We start from the raw sequence: 19,736 nt of genomic DNA, 5'->3' as shown, positions 1-19,736 counted from the left end.
CCTCTGGCTCTTCACTTGGGAAACATTTTATCTTTCCTAGCTGTAGGATGCTAAAAATGAATAAAGAGAAATTAATTTATATTAAGAGAATCCTCCTTTTGGTGATTTCTCTACTCAAAATATATTTTATTTTGCAGAGGGAAAAAAATCTCTCTAGATTTATTCTTCTACAATTTGCATGCTGATTTCTGGAATAGCTTTGATGTAAAATAACAACAATAAAAAATCAGTATAACAAATTAGAACTGCTAAATTTGGTTGCAAAGGTGTTGCAATGTAGATACTCAAACACCTATCACAGATAGATCACCAAGGAAGATGACTGATTCCTCTTAAAAACCTGCATAGACGAGGGGCAAAAGCTGTGCAGTTCATGAAGAGAACTGGCTGTTTAATTAGCACCTTGAAGAGTAAGATGCTACTTTCTATAGAATCTCTTCTCTGTTATGGCTTACACATGCCAGACTAGAAGATAGTTGCAGGAAAGATAATGAATGTTCATCCCTGCACTGCCATTAAAAATAACTTTAGAAAAAAGTTTAATGAAAGACAATGTTTCCCTGGTCTGTCACATTCAGGCGTATCTCAAGTTTACTCATTGAATTTAAGTAGATTAAATAATGCAACCCTCATTCCATGTAAGAAAACACATATTTTTATCCTGTTGATAAGCAGGTAGTATAGATGTGTGATGATCTGGGAGTAGCTGTTCTCTTGTTGGCAGAGTGAAATGCCAGTGAAAGCATAAAGGATTACAGTTCTGTGCTGCTTTTCCTTTTTGTTCCTGTGCTTTCCTACCATGATTGCTCTTTAAATCTTTTAGTGTCTCTTGGTTCATCTATAATAGCAGATAACCCAGCAAGTTAGCAGATAAATGTGCCTGATAATGATAAGAGTAGCAGTGGGGAAGATGTAGAATATGGAACCACAAAGGGAGAAAATGAAAGACACAGAAAAAAAAAAAAAAAAAAAAAAAAAAAAAGCATTCCTGGGCATAAGCATGCCTATCATTCTTTATATGGACAGTTGAGAGCTTACTGTTATTGGAACTTACATGGTTCAGGCTTTGATCAAAAAGACACCTATGAATATTTTTCCATATTTAACAAAGAAGAAACAGATTTTTTCACATTTCTAAAAAGAGAAATGTCATGTTTGAGATTGTTAGAAGTGCCATTTGAGATTTGGTGCCACAGCCTGTGCATAAGATCTCTGTACACATTTTTTCCTAAGCACACAAAATTGTTGTCACATATATTTGCTCTAATAAATGCTGAATACAGTAGCACACAGCTGTGAAGTGACCATTCTGATGTGATTCCAGGCATACCTATGGGACAAGTTGATGGAAAACTATTTTGTAAAACTGCTAAAACAGCCTCCATTTAATTTAGCTCAATTGCCAATACGCATATTTTATAATCAGTAGCACAATTTTTTTTCCTAAAGTCCATTTATTGATGTGCTATGCATTTTTTTGTGCAGCTTTGACTGCCAGCCTGCAGTACATTGAATCTATCAGCTTGAAAGCCTTGCCCTTTAGTGTAAAGAGTAATCAGCAGCCATATGTAAGTGTGTGGACAGGCTGATATTTCCAATTTAAGGGACATTTTTCTTCTTTTGCAATTTTTGTTATCACCGCACCTGGTTTTTTACAATGTCCTGGGGTATTGCTTTAATGGCTGTCCACTCCCCTGGTTACAGAAGGCCTTGTCTCCTTTTGAGTTCTGTGGCATTTTATTATTTTTTATAGCTGCTTCGTGCAAATTGTTTTAACGCACATCTGCGGAAAAAACCCCTGATTTATCTGACAAATTATCTGCTTGTTTTGTAATTTGAAACTAAAAACTGTGAACAAGTATATATTTGAGAAAAGAAGCAAAAAAAATATTTTCAGATACTTTTTCTTTTCTCCAAGCTGTCATTGATGGCTGTTTAAAGACAGAGCATGCCATGGATTAGTTGCCTAGCTGTAATGCAATGTACTAGAGTAGTGATAGAACACTGTATTGCTATTAGACTTAAAATATTTCATACCTAATGGGACTGCCAAACTTCAATCAAGAAGGCCACAAAATGTGAGGGCAGAACAAGTAAAGAGCAATACAAATTACTTGTTCTCAGTTTCGTTTTTCAGTGAAACCCCCTACAGCCCACCTTCATTTTCTGGAATGTCTTTTATGATTTTATCTTTGACTTGCAAAGTACAGAATCAATGCCTTTTTCTTCTTCTTCTTTTTTCTTTTTTTAACTGAACTTGCAAAATTACTGCCACTGAGTAGGCAGCTCAGTAGCAAATAAAGGTACATTTCTAAAAAAGATCCATCACATAGGATGGCATTGTAGGACACAATTCAGCCTAAGCAACAGTGGACAATGCATTAGCCACAATGCCACTGGTGGAAAATTCAGAATTATTTTGCCACAGTGTTCATAATGCTTTACTGCTCACTAGGTAGAAGAATGCCTGGATGGCTGAGCCCAGAGTTCTGGTGAGTGGTGTTAAATCCAGTTGGCAAATGGTCACCAGTGCTGTCCCCAGTGCTCAATATTGGGGACAACCCTATGTCATATCTTTGTAATGATCTGGATGAGGGGATCGAGTGCATCCCCAGTCAGTTGCAGGTAACACCAAGTTGGGTGAGATTGTTGATCTGCTGGAGGGCAGGAAGGGTCTGCAAGAGGAAGCCAGATAGGCTAGATCAATGGGTTGAGGCCAGTGGTCTGAGGTTCAACCAGGCCAGTTACCAGGAATGGCCCTTAGGTCACAACAAACCCCTGCAGGACAGGCTGGAAAGCAGGAAAAGGACCTGGGGGGGCTGGTTACAGCAGCTGAACATGAGCCAGCACATGCCCTGGTAGCTAAGAAAGCCAATGGCACCTGGCTTATCTCAGAAAAAGTGTGGCCAGCAGGACCAGCGCAGTGACTGTTCCCTGCACTCAACACTGGTGAGGCCACATCTCGAAACCTCTGTTCAGTTCTGGGCCCCTTAATTCAGGAAGGACATTGATGTGCTGGACCATGTCCAGAAGGGCAATGAAGCTGGGGAAGGATCTGGAGCTCAAGTCTGATGAGGGGCAGCTGAGGAACCTGGAGTTGGTTGGCCTGGAGAAAAGAAAGCCGAAGGGAAATCCTATTATTCTTTACAACTACCTCCCAGGATGGTGTAGCCAGTCTGGTCTCTACTCCCAAGTAACAAGTGATAGGACAGGAGAAAATGGTCTTAAGTCATGCCAGGGGAGGTTCAAGTTGGATATTAGGAAAAACTTTGTCACAGAAAGGGTTGTAAAGCATTGAAACAGGCTACACAGGGAAGTGGTGGAAGTGTTCCGAAAATAAGTAGATGTGGTACTTTGTGATATGATTTAATACATGTGGTGGTTTTCAGTTAAAGATTGGACTTGATGGTCTTGGAGGTCTTTTCCAACTTCAAAGATTTCATGATTCTATAATTCTATGGTGTTATGAAGAATACATCTCTTAAGATGTAGTTACACTGCATGTTGTCTTGCAAGGCTGTTGCTGCTTCTGGCCATGGATTACTGCTTTCATTTTGCTTGTGCATGAAAATTAGTATAAGAAATAATGTTAATCATATGACTAAAACATTATCTTTCAGCAGTACTCATCCTGCATTTTGTATCACTTCAGTGACCTTGCATTCAGTGCCTTGTACAGTGCTGCTACAGTTGTTTACCTAGAGGATGAGCAGTGAGAAACAGCCAAGAATGGCAAAGGGAGGCACAGGAATTTTTAAGCCAATTTTACTTTTGAAGCAATCTTTAAGTGAGCTCAGAGCTGGCTTTGGAACTTTGAGGGTGATAAACAGTCATGGTTTGTTGCTTACACACTCCTGTTGGGTCACATACCATGGCATAAGAGCAATTACAGGGTTCCTGTTGCTTCAGAGGGAAACCTTGTATTTTCTGACCACTACAAAATAATAGACATGGTTTTCCTGTAAGTTAAAGGGCTTTATGAAGACTGATAGGTTGTAATTCTTCTTGGACAGTTCTGTTAAGCAATCTCTTCTTCATTTTTCTTTGGGCATTGAGGGATAAACAGACGGGCTACCCAGGTTCCTTTGGATGCAGCCCAGGACATAATTGGCTTTCTTGGCTATGAGCACTCACTGCTGCCTTACGTTCAGTTTTTCATCAGCCATCACCCCTAAGTCCTTCTACATCAAGCTGCTCTCAATGAACACTGTGTGAAATTTCCAGCACCTTTGGATGTATTTTGATTTTCTCTGAGTGGTGCAGCTTTGCACTGTCATTCTGTTGGCTGAGGTTTACCAAAAGGCAGATGACCTTGCTCCTCTCTATAGCCTTCAGTGTGTTACAAATCTCAGATTTTTTTAAATCTACATTGTGCTTCCAGAGCTACATCAAACAAGTAAAAGGACAGAGCAGATTGTACAAAAGAAGGTTGAGAGATTAGGAAGTGCCAGTTTAAAATAGATATGTATAATAAAGTGTGCCGTATTAAGTAGGACTTTACTCCTGGCGTTCAATACTCCCTGAGAGTGAGAGAACATGGTTGTTTCTCTCTCTTTCTCTGAACATTCTGAATGATCTACTTATAGAATAGATGTGTTTTTTTTATACCCTACACTAGTAACCTTGTTCTGCTTATGTTTTTTTAACCATTTAAACCAAAATGATTATGTCATGTGATCATTGACTGCATATGACTCCTTGAGTTAATAGGAGAAATGGTGTAGTTGAGCTGTAATTACGCAAATATTGACATCATTCTATGTAACTTGTATTTAACTCATTTTAAAAATGAGGAAGCAGGATGATTGAGTTGCTGAAATTCTTAACCTATCAAATAATGTAACCAAGGGCACAAATAGCTACCTTACTCACACCTCTGGTTTGATGGATGAGAGCCCAGGTAAAGAGGGAAGCCGGTGCCAGGTAACCAAGGGGACCCAGCTGTCCCACTGCTCCACAGATGTGTTTCCACAGTGGAAAATTCCATGTCTTTTATTTTTTTGATGCTGAGTTTAATTATATGCTTTAGCTCTTAATGACACTAATTCAGTGTAACTGTCTGACATTGGCTTCATGATGGCTACTTATATCATTGCCAGCTCAGGATTGCAATGAAGACCATCATCAGCTAAACTGTAAAGCATCAAAATGAACTCTTCAGTTATTTCATAATTTTTTTTTTTTAACATGAACCATGGTTTTCCTACATGGGCAGCAGCTAGTTTCTACTTGCATTCCATCTTTTGGGGAGGAAGGACAGTTGGGACAGTGTGAGGGGTTGGCCTTGGCTGGACACTAAGTGTTGTAGTTTGGGTTAGTTTAGTTAGGGATTTTAATAAATGTTAGTTAGGTTGGTTCTCTGTACCCCAATTTCCCCCTCACAATGGTCTGCTCCAAGCTATGTACTACAGGAGCTCTTACCTGTCAATCTTGTAACCACTCCCTGTTTCCTCACAGAAAGTTCTGTGTCAATCACCCTACCTCTGCATTCCCATTTGTCCCAGAACGCTGTACCCACCTCTGTTATGTTCCCATAGGTTGTCATGTTCTATGACACTCCCCTGTTGTCTGTCCCTATTGGGTGAGGGGGTTTTCCACCCCTGTCTGCTCGCCCCCTATTTAACCCAATGCTTTTGCTGTCCCGGGGCCATTTTGCCCTGCATTCACACTGGGAACACCGCTCCGACCACCGCTGCGGCCACGCGAGAAATAAAAGTTCTCAGCCTTGCCGGCAAAGTGGGCCTCTCTTGTCCCTTTGTTTCCTCTCCAAGAGAAGCTACCGAAGCTGCAGACCCACACCGGAGTGCTCAGCACTAGCAGGGAGGCGAACGCCGGTGCCCTGGAGCACCCGTCCACGTGGCAACCACGGCCTCTGCAAGGGCAGCTCTAGCCAGGCATTCCTGCTGCCAGAGGCCATGGCGGGTGCAAACCCAGCAACTAAGTGCTCCCCAAACCACTTTATCACTCCCCTCCTTAACTGGACAGGGAAGAGAAAATATAGTGAAAGGCTTGCGGGTTGAGAGATCACTCGCAAATGACCATCACCAGCAAACCAGACTAAACTGAGGAAAGTTCATTTAATTTACTGACAAATCAGAGTAGGGAACTGAGAAATAAAAACAAGTCTTCCCTCATCTCTCCCTTCTTCCGTGGGTTCAACTTTACTCCTGATTTCCCAGCTTTACCTCTCCCCCTCCTCAGTGGCACAGGAGGATGGGGAATGAGGGCTGTAGGCAGTCTGTCACATGTTGTCCCTGCTGCTACTTGCTCCTCATGAGGAGGACCCACACTTTTACAGTGTGGGCAGTGGAACCTCTGCTCTGGAGCCTGCAGCACGTTCTCCCTCTCCATCTGCACTGACCTTGATGTCTGCAGGGCTGTTCCTCTCACACATTCTCAGTCTTTCCTTATCTGCCTACAATTGCTGCTGAAGAGTAACTCTTTTCCCTTCTTAAATCTGTTATCCCTGAGCACTACCACTATCGCTGATGGTTAATTTTGGCCAGCAGTGGGTCTGCCTTAGATCCAGCTGGCATTGGCTCTGTTGGACACCAGGAAAGCTTCTGGTAGCTCCTCACATAAAAATACAGTGGTGCTCACCTGTAGTTCCTTTGCTCTGCTTCTGTGTTGGTTTTGCATCATGGAAGTGATGTTTTGGGAGAGGCTGCTGGCAGCTTCTTTCATGTCTGATAGAAAACTAATCAGTGGTTGACTTTGGGAATAGACAATCCACCGGACTACTACTGGAAAGCTGTACACGCCTCTGTGAAAAACACATGTTAAAGATGAAAGAAACGCATTAACTTTCTCTTTTCTCTTCTGGCCAGCAAACACGTAACATGGCCAGCCTGGCCCTTGTCTCGGCCAGGCTGGGCCGGACAGACCCTGCTGCAGGGTGCCCACTGGGGCCCCGCTATTGGCTGCCGGGCAAGGGGAAAAGAGAAGCCCATGCGTGTTGGCTGCTGAGATTGTAGTTGCTCCCCCGCCCCAGACACAGTTCCTGCCGCAAGCTACCCAGCCCAGCCAGGGTTAGTGACCATCTACAGACCCCGGGCAAGATATTAACTCTTTCAGTGCTTCAATCCTCCCTCAACTGAGCAAACAAGACAAAAGTGCAGACATGTAAAGAAACAACATGAAGACACTGATGTCAGTGAAGAAGTCAGGTCTCAGATGGGAGGGATAAGGACATGTCTTTAGTCTTAAGCTGAAATCCTCTTGTAAAGCTATGGAGAAGGACTCTCTTTTCCCTGTAATGCATGAAGGTATGGGGAGATGAAAGTGTTCAAATTGTAGATATCAAGCAAAGGTCCCCATGCTAAAGTAAGTAGATGTTAAAGTAGCTATGATCCTATAAGAAGTTTGAATAGAGAAAGAGAGAAGAGTGATGAAGTTCCTGAAGATCCAGGGAGAGAAGATCTCTGTTCCTAGAGATGATCTCAGAGACAGATAATGAAAACCTTTGCTTTTGAACAGCTCACCTTTAAATCAGTACCCCATAAGTTGATATGGCCCATAAACGCAGCTGTAGGAAAAGCTTGTGGAACATGGGAGCGATTTCAAGATTGCAGATTTCCCCGGGCAACTGCTATTTGTAGAAATGGAGAGCCACGAGAGAACTGTTTTGTTGTAGAGAAGTCTCCATAACATTAACACGAGGGAATTCTCTCCCTAAATGAACTGAAGAAAGACTATTCTAGAGGTGGTAAACTGACTGAAAATTTTAAGTTTGTCTCTTTACATTGTCTGTGGGAAAGAAAACATTGTATGGGGAGGAGAAGTGTACTGAAGGTTTTGTTCTGATTTTTATTACTCTTTCTTTAGTTACTGTTAATAAGTTTTTCTTTATACCCTTTTAAAGTTTTGAGCTTGCTTTTCCTTTCTTCTAATCCTACCTCACAGAAGGAGACGAGTAAGTACATGCTAGTGAGTATACTAGTGATTGGCCAGCACTGAACCCACCACACTAATTAGTGCATTGGCCAAAAAATCTCAAATTAGCAAACCAAAACCACTACATGAAATTGGTATTTCTGCCCAGTTTCAAACTGAAACTGCCACATCTTCTCAAAGCCTAGCCATGCAAACCCAGTGCAGGTGGGCAGTGTTAGCAAAGGGGAGCAGGTGGCAAGTGATGGAGGTACAACATTCTGGGATGATGTTCCTGCCTACAGTAATGCTCAGAACTACTCTCCAGGGCACTGAAAACAGCACTGAGACTGTCAGAGTTCACAAAGTATTTGTACAATGGTCTCAGAATCACAGAATGGAATTGGAAGACACTACCTGGTCCAACCTCCCTGCTCAAGCAGGGTCATCCCAGAGCACATGGCACAGGATTGTGTCCAGGTGGTTGTGAAATATCTCCAGTGAGGGTGACTCCAGGATTTCTCTGGGCAAACATGGTGTGACTCCACAACCTCTATCTTAGGCACATGGTGGTGGGATTCTTGGGATTTTCCTGTGCAGGACCAGGAGCTGGACTGCAATCACAGTCATAGATTTACAGAATGGTTTGGATTGGAAAGGACCTTGAAGATCAGCTAATTTCAACCCCTTGTCATGGACAGGGACACCATTCACTACACCAGGTTGCTCCAGCCCCATCCAACCTATGAACAATTCCAGGGATGAGGCAGTCACAGGTTCTCTTGGCAACCCGTACCAGGGCCTCACCACCCTCACAGGGAAGAATGTTTTCTTTATATCTAATCTAAACCTACTCTCTTTCAATTGAGGCCATTTTCCGTTCTTCTGTCACGACAAATTCTGGTAAATAGTCTTGCCTCTCTTTTCTGTAAGTTTTCTTCAAGTGCTGGAAGGCCACATTTAGGACACCCTAAAGCTTTCTCTTTTCTAGGCTGAACAGTCCCAGTTCTCTCAGCCTTTCCTCATAGCGGAGGTTCTCCATCCCTCTGATAAACTTGGTGGCCTCCTCTGGCCTGGCTCCAGCAGGTACCTGTCCTTCCTGTGCTGGCAGCCCAGAGCTGGATGCAGCCCTGCAGGTGGGGTCTCAGCAGAGCGGGGCAGAGGGGCAGAATCCCCTCCCTGCCCTGCTGCCCACGGAGCTCTGGGGGCAGCCCAGCACACGGGGGGTTCTGGGCTCCCAGAGCACACGGCCGAGGAATGTCCAGCCTCTCACCCACCAGGATGAGATCGTCCGATGATCGTTGCGGCTCTCTTCCAACGGAGAATGCATTCTGTGGCTCTGAGTTGTGGCGGGGCTGCTGAAGGTGGCGGTGACAGCCGCGACCCAGGAGGCTCCTGCCGCCCGGCGGCCGCGCGCGGAGCGGCGGCGGAACGGCGCGGCTGTTGCCGGTGTTTCCGGCGGAGCCCGGGGAGGTGGCACCGTGGCTGTGGGAGCATGGCTGGGCCGTGGGCCGCTCGCGGGCTGCGGGCCGGAAAACGTGAGTGCGGGAGAGAGCCGGAGGGAGACGGGACTGCGGGAGGGAGCCAGAAGCCGTGAGTGCGGGGCTGGGCCGAGCTCGGGCTCGTACTGCGGCGGTACTTTCATGGGCTGAGGTGCCCTTATTAGGCCGCGGGGGAGTTGGCCTGTCTGAGGGAAAGGCCTTTGCAGCTAGGGATCGACATTAACTTTTGCATAGGACCAACTATCCAGAGTAGTTAGGGTTGGAAGAGACTTCTGGAGATCATCCAGTCCTGCCAGGGCAGGGTCACCACTAGCAGGTGACACAGGAACATGTCCAGGTGGATTTGGACCGTCTCCAGGGAGATACTCCACACCCTCCCAGGGCAGGGAGTGGAGCATTCCAGTGCTCTGCCCCTCTCCATGGAAAGAATTTCTTCCTCATGTTGAAGTGAAACTTCTTGTGTTTTAGTTTATGGCCATTCTTCTCATCCTGTTGCTGGTCATCACTGAAAGGAGTCAGGCACCAACCTCTTGGCACCCACCTCTGAGATATTTATATGCATTAATGAGATTCCCTTTCAGTCTTCTCCTCTCCAAACTAAACAGGCCCAGCTCCCGTGGTCCCTCCTCATAAGAGAGATGCTTGAGACCCCTCATTATCTTTTGACCCCTTTTGTTGCCTCCTGTTGTGATTTTGTGCAGGCAGTGCAGGGGCCCAGCATGGTCACTTGCTGGAGCTGCAGAAGTGCTACCTTGTACATACTGAGACAGACAGGTGGGTGATCAGTAATGTTGTAGAAGCTAAAACCTTATAAAGAGGCTTTGAAAACTCAGCATGGGTCACAGAATGGTTGAGGTTGGAAGGGACCACATTGGGTCATCTGGTCCAACCTCTCTGCTCAAGTAGGATCAACCCAGAGCACATGGCACAGGATTGCATCCATGTGGTTCTGAAATATCTCCAGTTAGGGAGACTCCACACCCTCTCTGGGAAATCTGTTCCAGTGCTTGGTCACTGTACAGGAGAGTTCTTCTTCGTGTTTATGTGGAACTTCTGTGAGTCTTTTTCTGCCCCTTGCTTCTTGTCCTGTTGCTGGGCACCACTGAGCAGAGCTTGGTCCATACTCTGACCCTTCCTTGCAGACACTGACAGACATTGATGAAGTTCCCTCTCACTCATCTCTTCTTGAGGCTGAACAGGCCCAGTTCCCTCAGGCTTTCCTCATAAGAGGGATGCTCTGCTGGACTCACCTGAGGATTGCTTACTCCAGGATTCTTGCTTACTCAGTATCTCTTCTGTCACCAGGGTACATCTCCACACCAGCTTTCTCTCAGCTGACACCTGATGAGGTGGTTCGGATGCGTAATGAGCTCTTCACCAAAGAGAAAGAGAGACAATTGTCTCTTCACCCACGCATTGAGAAAATTGAAGTGAAATACACTGGGAAGTTGCACCCTGGCAGTGTGTTTGTCATGAACAAGGCTCTGTCTACACCGTACAACTGTGCCATGCGTAAGTGGATGGACTTCTGAACTAGCCCATCATGGTGCATGTTGTGCTGCCAATTGAAATAGAAACAGTTAATTTTTGGAGGCTTATTTCACAGTTCATCCTTCCAGGTCATTTACAAATATGAAACTTGCAGTTAGAAATGCAGCAGTCTGAACTGATGATCTTGAAAAATATGGTTAATAACTAAGTAATATTTTAGGGTTTTTTTTACTGTCTCTAGATTTAAGTGAATGGCATTGCAAGAACTCTGTTCTGGCTTTTGTGGATGGTGAAATCTGGGACATGTACAGGCCCCTGACCAAATCATGTGAAATTCAGTTCCTTACCTTCAAAGATGAAGATCCAGAGGAAGTAAATAAAGTAAGTTATTATCCTGTTCCATTGTAGGTGACCCTGGTTTCTCTGTACCTTGTCTTGCAGGTGGCTCTAATTATGACCACTTGATTCTGTGTGCACTTTTCAGTTCCATGCTTGTCTGCTTTCTTGAACTTTGTTGTCATTAAAGTTCAGACATTTTTAATGTCTTTTTAATGGTGCACCATGGCGATCATTAGCTGGGCTAGTGTGTGGGCTGGGTGAATTGTTAGCTTTCCTTTCAACTGTTGTATTATTCTGTGATTTCAGATTTAAATATCTCCAGGGTTACATCTGGCTTGCATTCTAAGTGCAGTTTTGATTTTTTTTATTTGATTCTGTTTGGAGAATCATCTCTGAATAGAAGTTTAAATACTAAAGAAAGTAATCATAGAATCATGGAAAAGCTTGGGTTGGAAGGGTCATTAGAAGCTCATCCAGTTCCACCCCCTGCCATGGGCAGGGATGCCTTCCACTAGACCAAGTTGCTCATAGCCCTGTCCAGTCTGGCCTTGAACACTTCCAGGGGTGGAATGCTTGGGTTGGCAGCTAGGTTTGTGCATCGTGCAGTTAAGTTTTGGGGGATTTTTTTTGAATAATTAGCTTCTAGGCATTAAATTCCTGTTCTGAAATTCTCTTTGCAGGCATATTGGCGTTCCTGTGCCATGATCATGGCGTGTGTGCTAAAGCGAGCATTCAAGGATGAATACTCAGTCAATCTAGTTAAATCTCCAGAAGTGCCAGGTGATAAAAGTGTTTTATATTGATTGTCTTTTGCTGCTTCTCAAGCGACTGTTTAATAACCAAACTTAGAAAAAAATTATTTCCAGTGATTGATGGTACTTAGCATTGATATGTGTATTACATGCTGTTGTAGTTGCCTTTAATTTATAATAACCACACTAAAACCAATTTTGTTTTCAATGTTCAGAAAATAGGTCCGTGTGGCCACTGGGTTTCAGACCACTTAGGATTTCATAGCTGAAATTAGTAACTAAACCTCTGTATTGTGAAGTGAAATGAGCAAGGTTTCTAGATGTGATGTGATGTGTTTCTGTGGAATTTGCTTTAATAACTGCATATCCTTGTCCATCCCTTGAGTTTCTAAAAATGACAATGTCCACACCAAATTGGAAGACTATTGAGGTACAAACAAGCTTAGTAACAACTTCTGCTCATCTGTGATCTAAGATTTAGAAAAGTGAGAAAATGCACAAGAGAAGAGGTAGTTTCAATAACAAAACCTGCATAATTATGCATTTAATATATGAGAAGGTTGGTTGCTGGTCATGTGGAGTGCTATAACTGCTTCTCTTTTTAGCAATTTTAGCATTTGTTGTGATTGATGAGTACAGGTAAATATTTCAGTTCTACCAGAATTTGGAATAGTCTTGGATATGCTCAGCTATATATCATTGTACTGCATGTATAGAAACAGTGTGATTTTACTAGATTCATAGATTTGATTTCTAAATAGCCATAACTCAATATATACGAAATACCTAACAACTGTCAGATAAATTTGTGTTGCCTTTACCAGGAATTTGTGCCATGCTTGTGTCATGGATAAACAGCTCTAATATTGTCTGATTTCTCTATGCAAAAAATTCCTCTTTATAATTAAATAGCTCACATTTATTGTACAAAGCCTACAATGGAAAAACAGCGAAGTGTTTTTAAAGTGAGTCGTTTTGATTTTTTTCTGTAGTGTTAGATGCAGTTTTGTGAAGCAGTTTATTTTTTCCCCTCTTTATTGGGATTCTATTATACTGACATTGCATTAAAACTCCTTTCAAATTACTTTCTTATTCAGTGAAATGAAATTAAAACAACACAAGTTCAATCTGTCATTTTGTAGTATAATCAGAGCTGAAAAATTTAGTTTTATGATGAATTTCTAGAAGTAATTCTGTCTTTCTTCTCATTTATTTTGTTGTAAGAATATAGTATGACTGTGAAATGCATACTTTTTTGCAAACATTAATATTTTTATCTTTGGAATGGAACTGCAGTGATCTCTGGAGCTTTCTGTTGTGATGTGGTTTTGGACAATAAACTGAATGACTGGAAACCAACAAATGTAAGCACTTTTCAGGAGTAAACCCAAAAATTTCTACACCTTGTGTCCTTGTCCAGTTGTTCTTTTTTAATAGGGGAAAGAGACAGAGCTTTCTTTCCCTTTTTGTTGGTGCACTTTTAGAGTAGTCTGTGGGAGCTGATCTCTGCATTTACCACACACTGGTGCTATGCAGAGTGCTCTCACATTTCCTTTCAGACAAAAATCAACCTTGTGCTGTCTCCCACATGCTTTCAGGCTTTAGGTCTGTGGAGCTAGAGAAAATTCTAGTCTGAAGCACAAGTTCAGAAACAGTTGATGGGGCCGTTGGGACCTCAGTGACATATTTGTTACTGTACAGATGTGTTCCTCCTCAGCTGCTCTTGCCTGGTAATGTAGATGCAGCCACAGTCTTTGTGTGAGTAGGGTCTCTGAAAACAAAAGTGTGTATAAGGCATATTTTCTGGTGGTTTACAGCAGAATCAGTTTGTTGTTGAATAAAATCTGTGAGCACATTCAGCTGCAGCTCTCCTTAATAGCTTGCTTATGTTTCATGCTCTGCAGTAAATCTAATAATCTGAATACTCTAAATCTCAGAAACATTTGTGATCACAAATGTTTTAGCCATCTGGTGCCCATTCTTGTTCTTGTGCCCAAAAACCAGCAGAGGAGTGTATGGCTAGCAAAGCAATATTGGTACAATGCAAAATTTCTCTTCAGTATGATCTTGTAGCTGAAGTAATTTAGTTAGAAATATTTTCTACATGACATTTTAAATGTAATTCCACCTCATAACAATTTCTTACTTACAAGTAAATCTGAATTACGCAGAACCTCAGATTCTGGTCCAAGGTGACAAATTTTTATTTATTAAATATTCAGTACCTTTTTTCACTTTGATCTATCATAATAGAGCTTATTTATAAGTGAAGACACCACTCTGGGAAACAAGATTTATAGAAGAGTATTCAACAGTAGCAAGACTGTGTATGTAGTACCATGTAGGGAAAACCTACTATTAAACTGCCTATATGGGCAGTTTAATTAATATATATTGTTTTTGATGGAAAACTGCCCATTTCTCATTGAAATGACTGGGCATTGAATCTGTCCATTAAAACAATGATGATCTATAGTGCTCTTATGATAATAGTAAGACACTCCTACAGTAAAATTGCTATATTTAGGGTTTAGAGTAGATGATCTTTGTTGCTTTGACTAATATTTAGTGTTTGCTTTATCTGTTCACTACAGCTATGAAAAGGTGGTTACAGTTTTTATGTTCTTCTATTAGGACAACTTCTGTTCTCTTACAAGGGATGCCAAAAAGCTAATCTGTCAAGACCTGCCCTTTGAAACACTGCATGTTGAAGCAAAAGTAGCACGTGAAATGTTTCAGCATAATATGTGAGTGTCTGAATTTGCCTTTCTTTCAAAGAGGCAATTAGAAATCAAGTAAAATCTCTGCTTGGTTTTATAAATCTAAAATAAGATGTGACAGGTGAAGTAAGAAGGTACTTCTCCCACTGCTCTGAATGAGCCTGCCTCATTCTCTTTCCACCAGCTTACACCAACTTACTTAGTTCTTATTGTTCTCTTCAGAAGCCAACACCAGGCAGCTTTACTGGATGTAGTTTTGTGACAAACTGGAAGACTGAGACATCTTCTTTTCACTAGTGAGCTTCAAGATTCCACTAGTATTAAATTGAAACTCTGGTGGTTAGCCTTGACATGGTAGCCTTTTCTGAAAGGCTTCCATACTTAAAGAAATGAATATTTTTCATGTCCTGGTATCTTGAAATGAAGATTTAATGAAATGCAGTTTTTGAGCTGTGTAGGGGAGAATGGGTAAAATACTTTGGTCTGTGCTGTAAAAAAACGTTTGTTCAAAACCTCCTGTCTTCTTTGCTGAAAAAAATACCTCAGCCATGTTTCTGGTTCACAGCTTTTTGGCAGTTGGAGAGATGTAGGGGGGAAATGAGAAATAATTTATCATTTTGTGAACCAAAATTAAACTACAATAAAGTTAAAGTTTCAAAATAGCAAATTTTTTAGCTTAATGCTGAAGGTCATTTTAATGTGACATATGGATCATTGTCTCCACTTTGTTGGCTGCATTGACAGCAGGTGGGAGCTGACTTTTGATGGTACCTTTAGATATTGTGTATAGAAAGCACAGAGAACATATTCCTGTATTGCAGGCAACCAGCTGTTAAGGGCTACACATTGCATCTAATCAGTTTAGGTGATATCATGGTGTCTTCTAGTTTTACAGGTGACCTGAAAAACTCTTTATTTGTAGTAGTAGGTCCATTGTATCTTTCTGAATAAAACTGCTGTGGGAGCAGCCTCCTATAAAATATGTACAGAATAGACTGGAATAGATTTCAGTAGGAAGGGACCTACAACAACCACCTAGTTTAGCTGACTGGCTGATGTGGGGCTGACAAGTTACAGCAAGTTATTAAAGGCATTGCCCAGATGCCTTTTAATCAGTGATAGGCTTGGGACATCGACCACCTCTCCAAGAAGCCTGTTCAGTGTTTGAACACTGTCTCCTAAGAAAATGTTTCCAAATGTCTAGTTTGAACTGCCTCCCAGCATAGCATTCAGCCATTCCCAAACATCCTGTCTCAGGATCCCATGTTGACTGTGCCTGATGATTGCACTATTTTTAAAATGCCTTTCAGTAGTGCTCAGTAAAATCTCTGTAATTTTTCCATGAACTGAGGTTAACTAACAGGTCTGTTAATGAAGCATGTCAATATGTGTTCTCATTAGGAATTTAAACCAGTCTCAAAGCTCACATAAATACAAGCATGATTTTTAGGAATTTAAAATGAATTAAATTAGTTTCTGAAGTGTTCTTATAAGAGCAAGGTGTTAAAGGTGAGGATTTTTAAAATATTTTTTTTCTTGTCCAGATACAAAATGGAGATGATAGAAAGAAAAGCTGCTCAGAATATGGAAGGAATTGTACCATTACATAGGTAAGCAAAACTGAACTCCCATTCTTTAATGATTCACTGGAACATTTGAGTATATTGCAAGTACTCTCTGCAAGTGAGAGGAGCGAGGTACTTGGGATGGTTTTAAATTTAAAGATCACTTATATTCATTAATGTCTGTGGTGTCTTAAGTTGTTGGTGTAGTTTGTTTGCTTGGTTTTTTAAATATAACCATTATTTTGTGATACTTAGTGATGCTACATTTCTATTTCTTGTTATGTTAAGGATGCTAAGTGCTAGAGAAGTCTTAATGTTTTCAGTGCTTTCACATGAAAACTAAGTAAATCTTTAGAGCTTGACAGGCTAAATAAAATACAAACCAAATACTGGTTTGAAAACAAGAGTTAGCATTGTATAATAGATTTTTCTTTCAGGATTGTCATGATCTTCCTAACTTGCAGTCTACTGCTTTGTAGTGGTAGAGATGAGAATAGGCCAGCATCCTGGGGATACAGTGTAAGATGCAGAGTTCTTAGTCTGGAGGCAGGATAATTGCTTGTATCATAGGCAATTCTCTATCTTAGGCTATTGTAGGATATTCAGTTGTGTAGATGTCTAAAGAGTTCCTAATTTGTTTTTGTTCTATCTTAAAGAGCATAATATATCTAAAGGAACAGATGACTTGGCAGTGGTGGTTCTTGAAATTTTAGAACAATGTTGTGTCATTCTCTCCTTTCTTCCACTCTGATTTGCTCAATAAAGGGGAAAATGGGCTTACCTATTGCTTTCTGGGAGAGGTTCATTCTCAGAAAGAAATTCTCAGTATTTATTTGCTGTACTATGTTGTCTCTCTTTTCTTAATTGATTTGCAGTTTTCCAAGAACTGGAAAGGGTTCCAACAACTGTGCAGGTTGTAAATACTGTATTGTGGAAAACAGGTGATCTTGGAGACAAATCTTTTTCTAGTGAATGACAGTTATCCCAGTTTTAGAGCCAATATGACATCAAACTTTTTAAACCTAAGATCCTTTCCTAGACTTGAGGTTTAAATTTTCTAAGTTCATTTAAGGAAATTGTGTGACCTGTACTTTTGGTTTAGGAAACTTAAAAATGCTGAGCTGGAGATTTGTTTAGATTTGGTTTGGGGTTTGTGTGGATTTTCTTTCTGTTCATTGGAATTTGCTAATCAAAAATAAAACCTAATCTCCTTGTATTTCGCTCCAAATATATTTGGCATATAAGCTGGGGTTTTCTTTGTTCTCCCAGGTTTGGTGACTTTGTAGATGTTAGTGAAGGTCCTCATATTCCAAGGACAAGTTTCTGTTTCCAGTACGAGATAACAGCAGCCCATAATCTTCAGACTGACCAGTCTGAATTGATCAGGAGATTTCAGGGTGTGTCCTTGCCAGTCCATTTGAAGGTAAGTAATCAATGTTGCACAGGTTTTCCTTCTTTAAATTAGAGCATTTTACCTGTGTTTCCGTCTTTGTTAGGTGCTGTGTTGGTAGCTAAATTGAATTCATAGTTGAGAACTGTAGAAAGGGAGGGCCCCTGATGGTGACTGTGTTGGATATTTGGGGTTCATTTTCCTGAAACAGTTGTGGATGTGCAGTCAGAACTAGAAAAGTGTGCATGAGAGGACCCATTATGTTATTTTTCAGTATGGAAAGTGTTGTTTCGGTTGTATAATTCCTGCATGGATATTTCATTCTGCTTGCCTAAGTTGTGCATGCCAGTCTTCTTACATCTAGGCTACTGACAGTGCTTAAAAGAGCTTTGTATTTATACTCATGATAAATATACCATTCAAAGAATTTCATGACACCAAAGTAAAAAGTAGCAGCACCAAAAAATTTCCTAGCTCTAATGAGTCTTAAAGGCTTTGCAGAACTGAAGGTGGAGGCAGGTGTCTTTATTCCCATTCATGTTGACTTACATGATTTTGACCTTGTGGTCTAGCACATGTACTACTGTCATAGTTGTGGAAGTTTTCAGGGGTTCCTCAGCTCATCTCTGTATTCCCTTCCTAAGCATAATTCCCATTTTTGCCAATTAATTCCTCAAGGATTCCACACAGTGGAGGAATCATAGAACCATAAAATGGTTTAGGTTAGAAGGGACCTTAAAGTTCATACAGTTCCAATTCCCCTTCCATGGGGAGGGGCACCTTCCACTGGACCAGGTTGCTCAGAGCTCTATTCAACCTGGCCATAAACACTTCAGGGATGGGACATGTGGTGGGTAGACATTTATTCAAGTCCCCAACATGAATATGGGCAAATTGTACACCAAAATTTTAAGTTGATAAAACGGAACATTTGAACTGGGCATTATTATGGTTTTGTACCATCATTTCTATACATTTGTCAAACCTGTTCTATGATAAGATTATTTTTTACCTCTGCTAACTTCATTTAATGACATTTTACACAGGCTCACCATACTGTGTGGCACAAACTCCTGGAAAGATCAAAGAGGCTGGTAAGTCTCACTAGTGGTGTAGTACAAGCTACCAAATACCAAGGTATGCTCTGATAGAGGACACTTTGAATTAGAGTTAGGTAGTATACTCAAGAACATATCTTTAGGAATGGAAATATTCACAGGTGAATGGAAATCAGAAATCTAACTGCTTATTTATTAGAGGATGCAGTAGCACTGTTTCTGAGGTCTGTTATTAAAAAGCATCGCGCCATTTAAAAAACATATACTATTTGATTTATATGATTTGTCCAATTAAAAAACACTTCAAGGTAAATGGAACTATAAAATATTATAACCCACATATAACCAAATAACCACTATCAAGACATATTTAAACATAGGAAGTCTTTCTAAGAATTAAAAAGCAGCTGTTGTAGAGCCTTCCAATCAATCGTTTTACTTACTTGTTTGACAAGAGACAGAAAAAAAAGTACTTAATGTCTTCTAAAACTTGTTAGCCATGGATATGGCATCTTCCCTGAACTTAGTTTGAATATTCTTGTCCTTCAGGTTGTTTAATTTTGGAGAAGATAATAGTCTTTGCAGATTGTCCTTTCTTGTTACAGTGACAGTATGAGGAGAGGATTTTCAGGATCAAGGAGAGTGAAATAATTTTAAAAAATATTACAAAATTGCTGTCTTTCTGAAGGTCACTGAAGAACAATATTTGGAAGCAGCAGCACGATGTCTTGAGGCAAAAGATGGAACTGAAGAAGGAAAACCTGTATCAGTTTAAATTAAGTTGAACCTCTAAATGTACATAATAAAATATGTATTTTTAAATGACTTGTTTGTGCCTCTTACAAAAATGTCTTGGGTAATTGTGCTGGTTTAGGGCAAATTTGGGAGAAAACCTCCAAAAGGGGCCCCCCCCAGATAGCAAACCCACATGGTCCCTCCCCCTCAACTGGTTCAGGAAAAATTTCCTTGGAGAGAAGTGGAAAAAGAACAGTTTATTTAAACAGGCAAAGCACTCCCCAGCACAAAAACTGAACAATACCAGATGACAAA

The 19,736-nt window shown here is 41.1% G+C and overlaps 1 protein-coding gene across 1 annotated transcript; it reads left to right on the top strand.

The window, feature by feature from the left end:
- The first annotated feature begins 9,278 nt into the window (after positions 1–9,278).
- On the top strand, positions 9,279–19,511 carry MRPL39 (mitochondrial ribosomal protein L39). The gene is made up of 10 exons (XM_068180674.1): positions 9,279–9,407; positions 10,677–10,883; positions 11,104–11,243; positions 11,882–11,981; positions 13,250–13,317; positions 14,588–14,700; positions 16,218–16,283; positions 17,508–17,661; positions 18,675–18,722; positions 19,375–19,511. Exons 1-10 carry the CDS (start codon positions 9,365–9,367, stop codon positions 19,459–19,461), a joined length of 1,026 nt encoding a protein of 341 aa, XP_068036775.1. The 5' UTR covers positions 9,279–9,364; the 3' UTR covers positions 19,462–19,511.
- Positions 19,512–19,736: the final 225 nt, after the last annotated feature.

The sequence above is a fragment of the Anomalospiza imberbis genome, chromosome 2 (assembly GCF_031753505.1).
Source record: "Anomalospiza imberbis isolate Cuckoo-Finch-1a 21T00152 chromosome 2, ASM3175350v1, whole genome shotgun sequence".
Taxonomy (NCBI): Eukaryota; Metazoa; Chordata; class Aves; order Passeriformes; family Viduidae; genus Anomalospiza; species Anomalospiza imberbis.
This window is presented reverse-complemented; position numbering and strand designations above follow the sequence as displayed.

Coding starts and splice junctions, on each gene's coding strand:
- MRPL39 (XM_068180674.1), top strand. CDS start 9,365: ATGGCTGGGCCGTGGGCCGCTCGCGGGCTGCGGGCCGGAAAAC. Junction 17,662..18,674: donor CCTTGCCAGTCCATTTGAAG/GTAAGTAATCAA, acceptor CATTTTACACAG/GCTCACCATACTGTGTGGCA. Junction 18,723..19,374: donor TGGAAAGATCAAAGAGGCTG/GTAAGTCTCACT, acceptor GTCTTTCTGAAG/GTCACTGAAGAACAATATTT.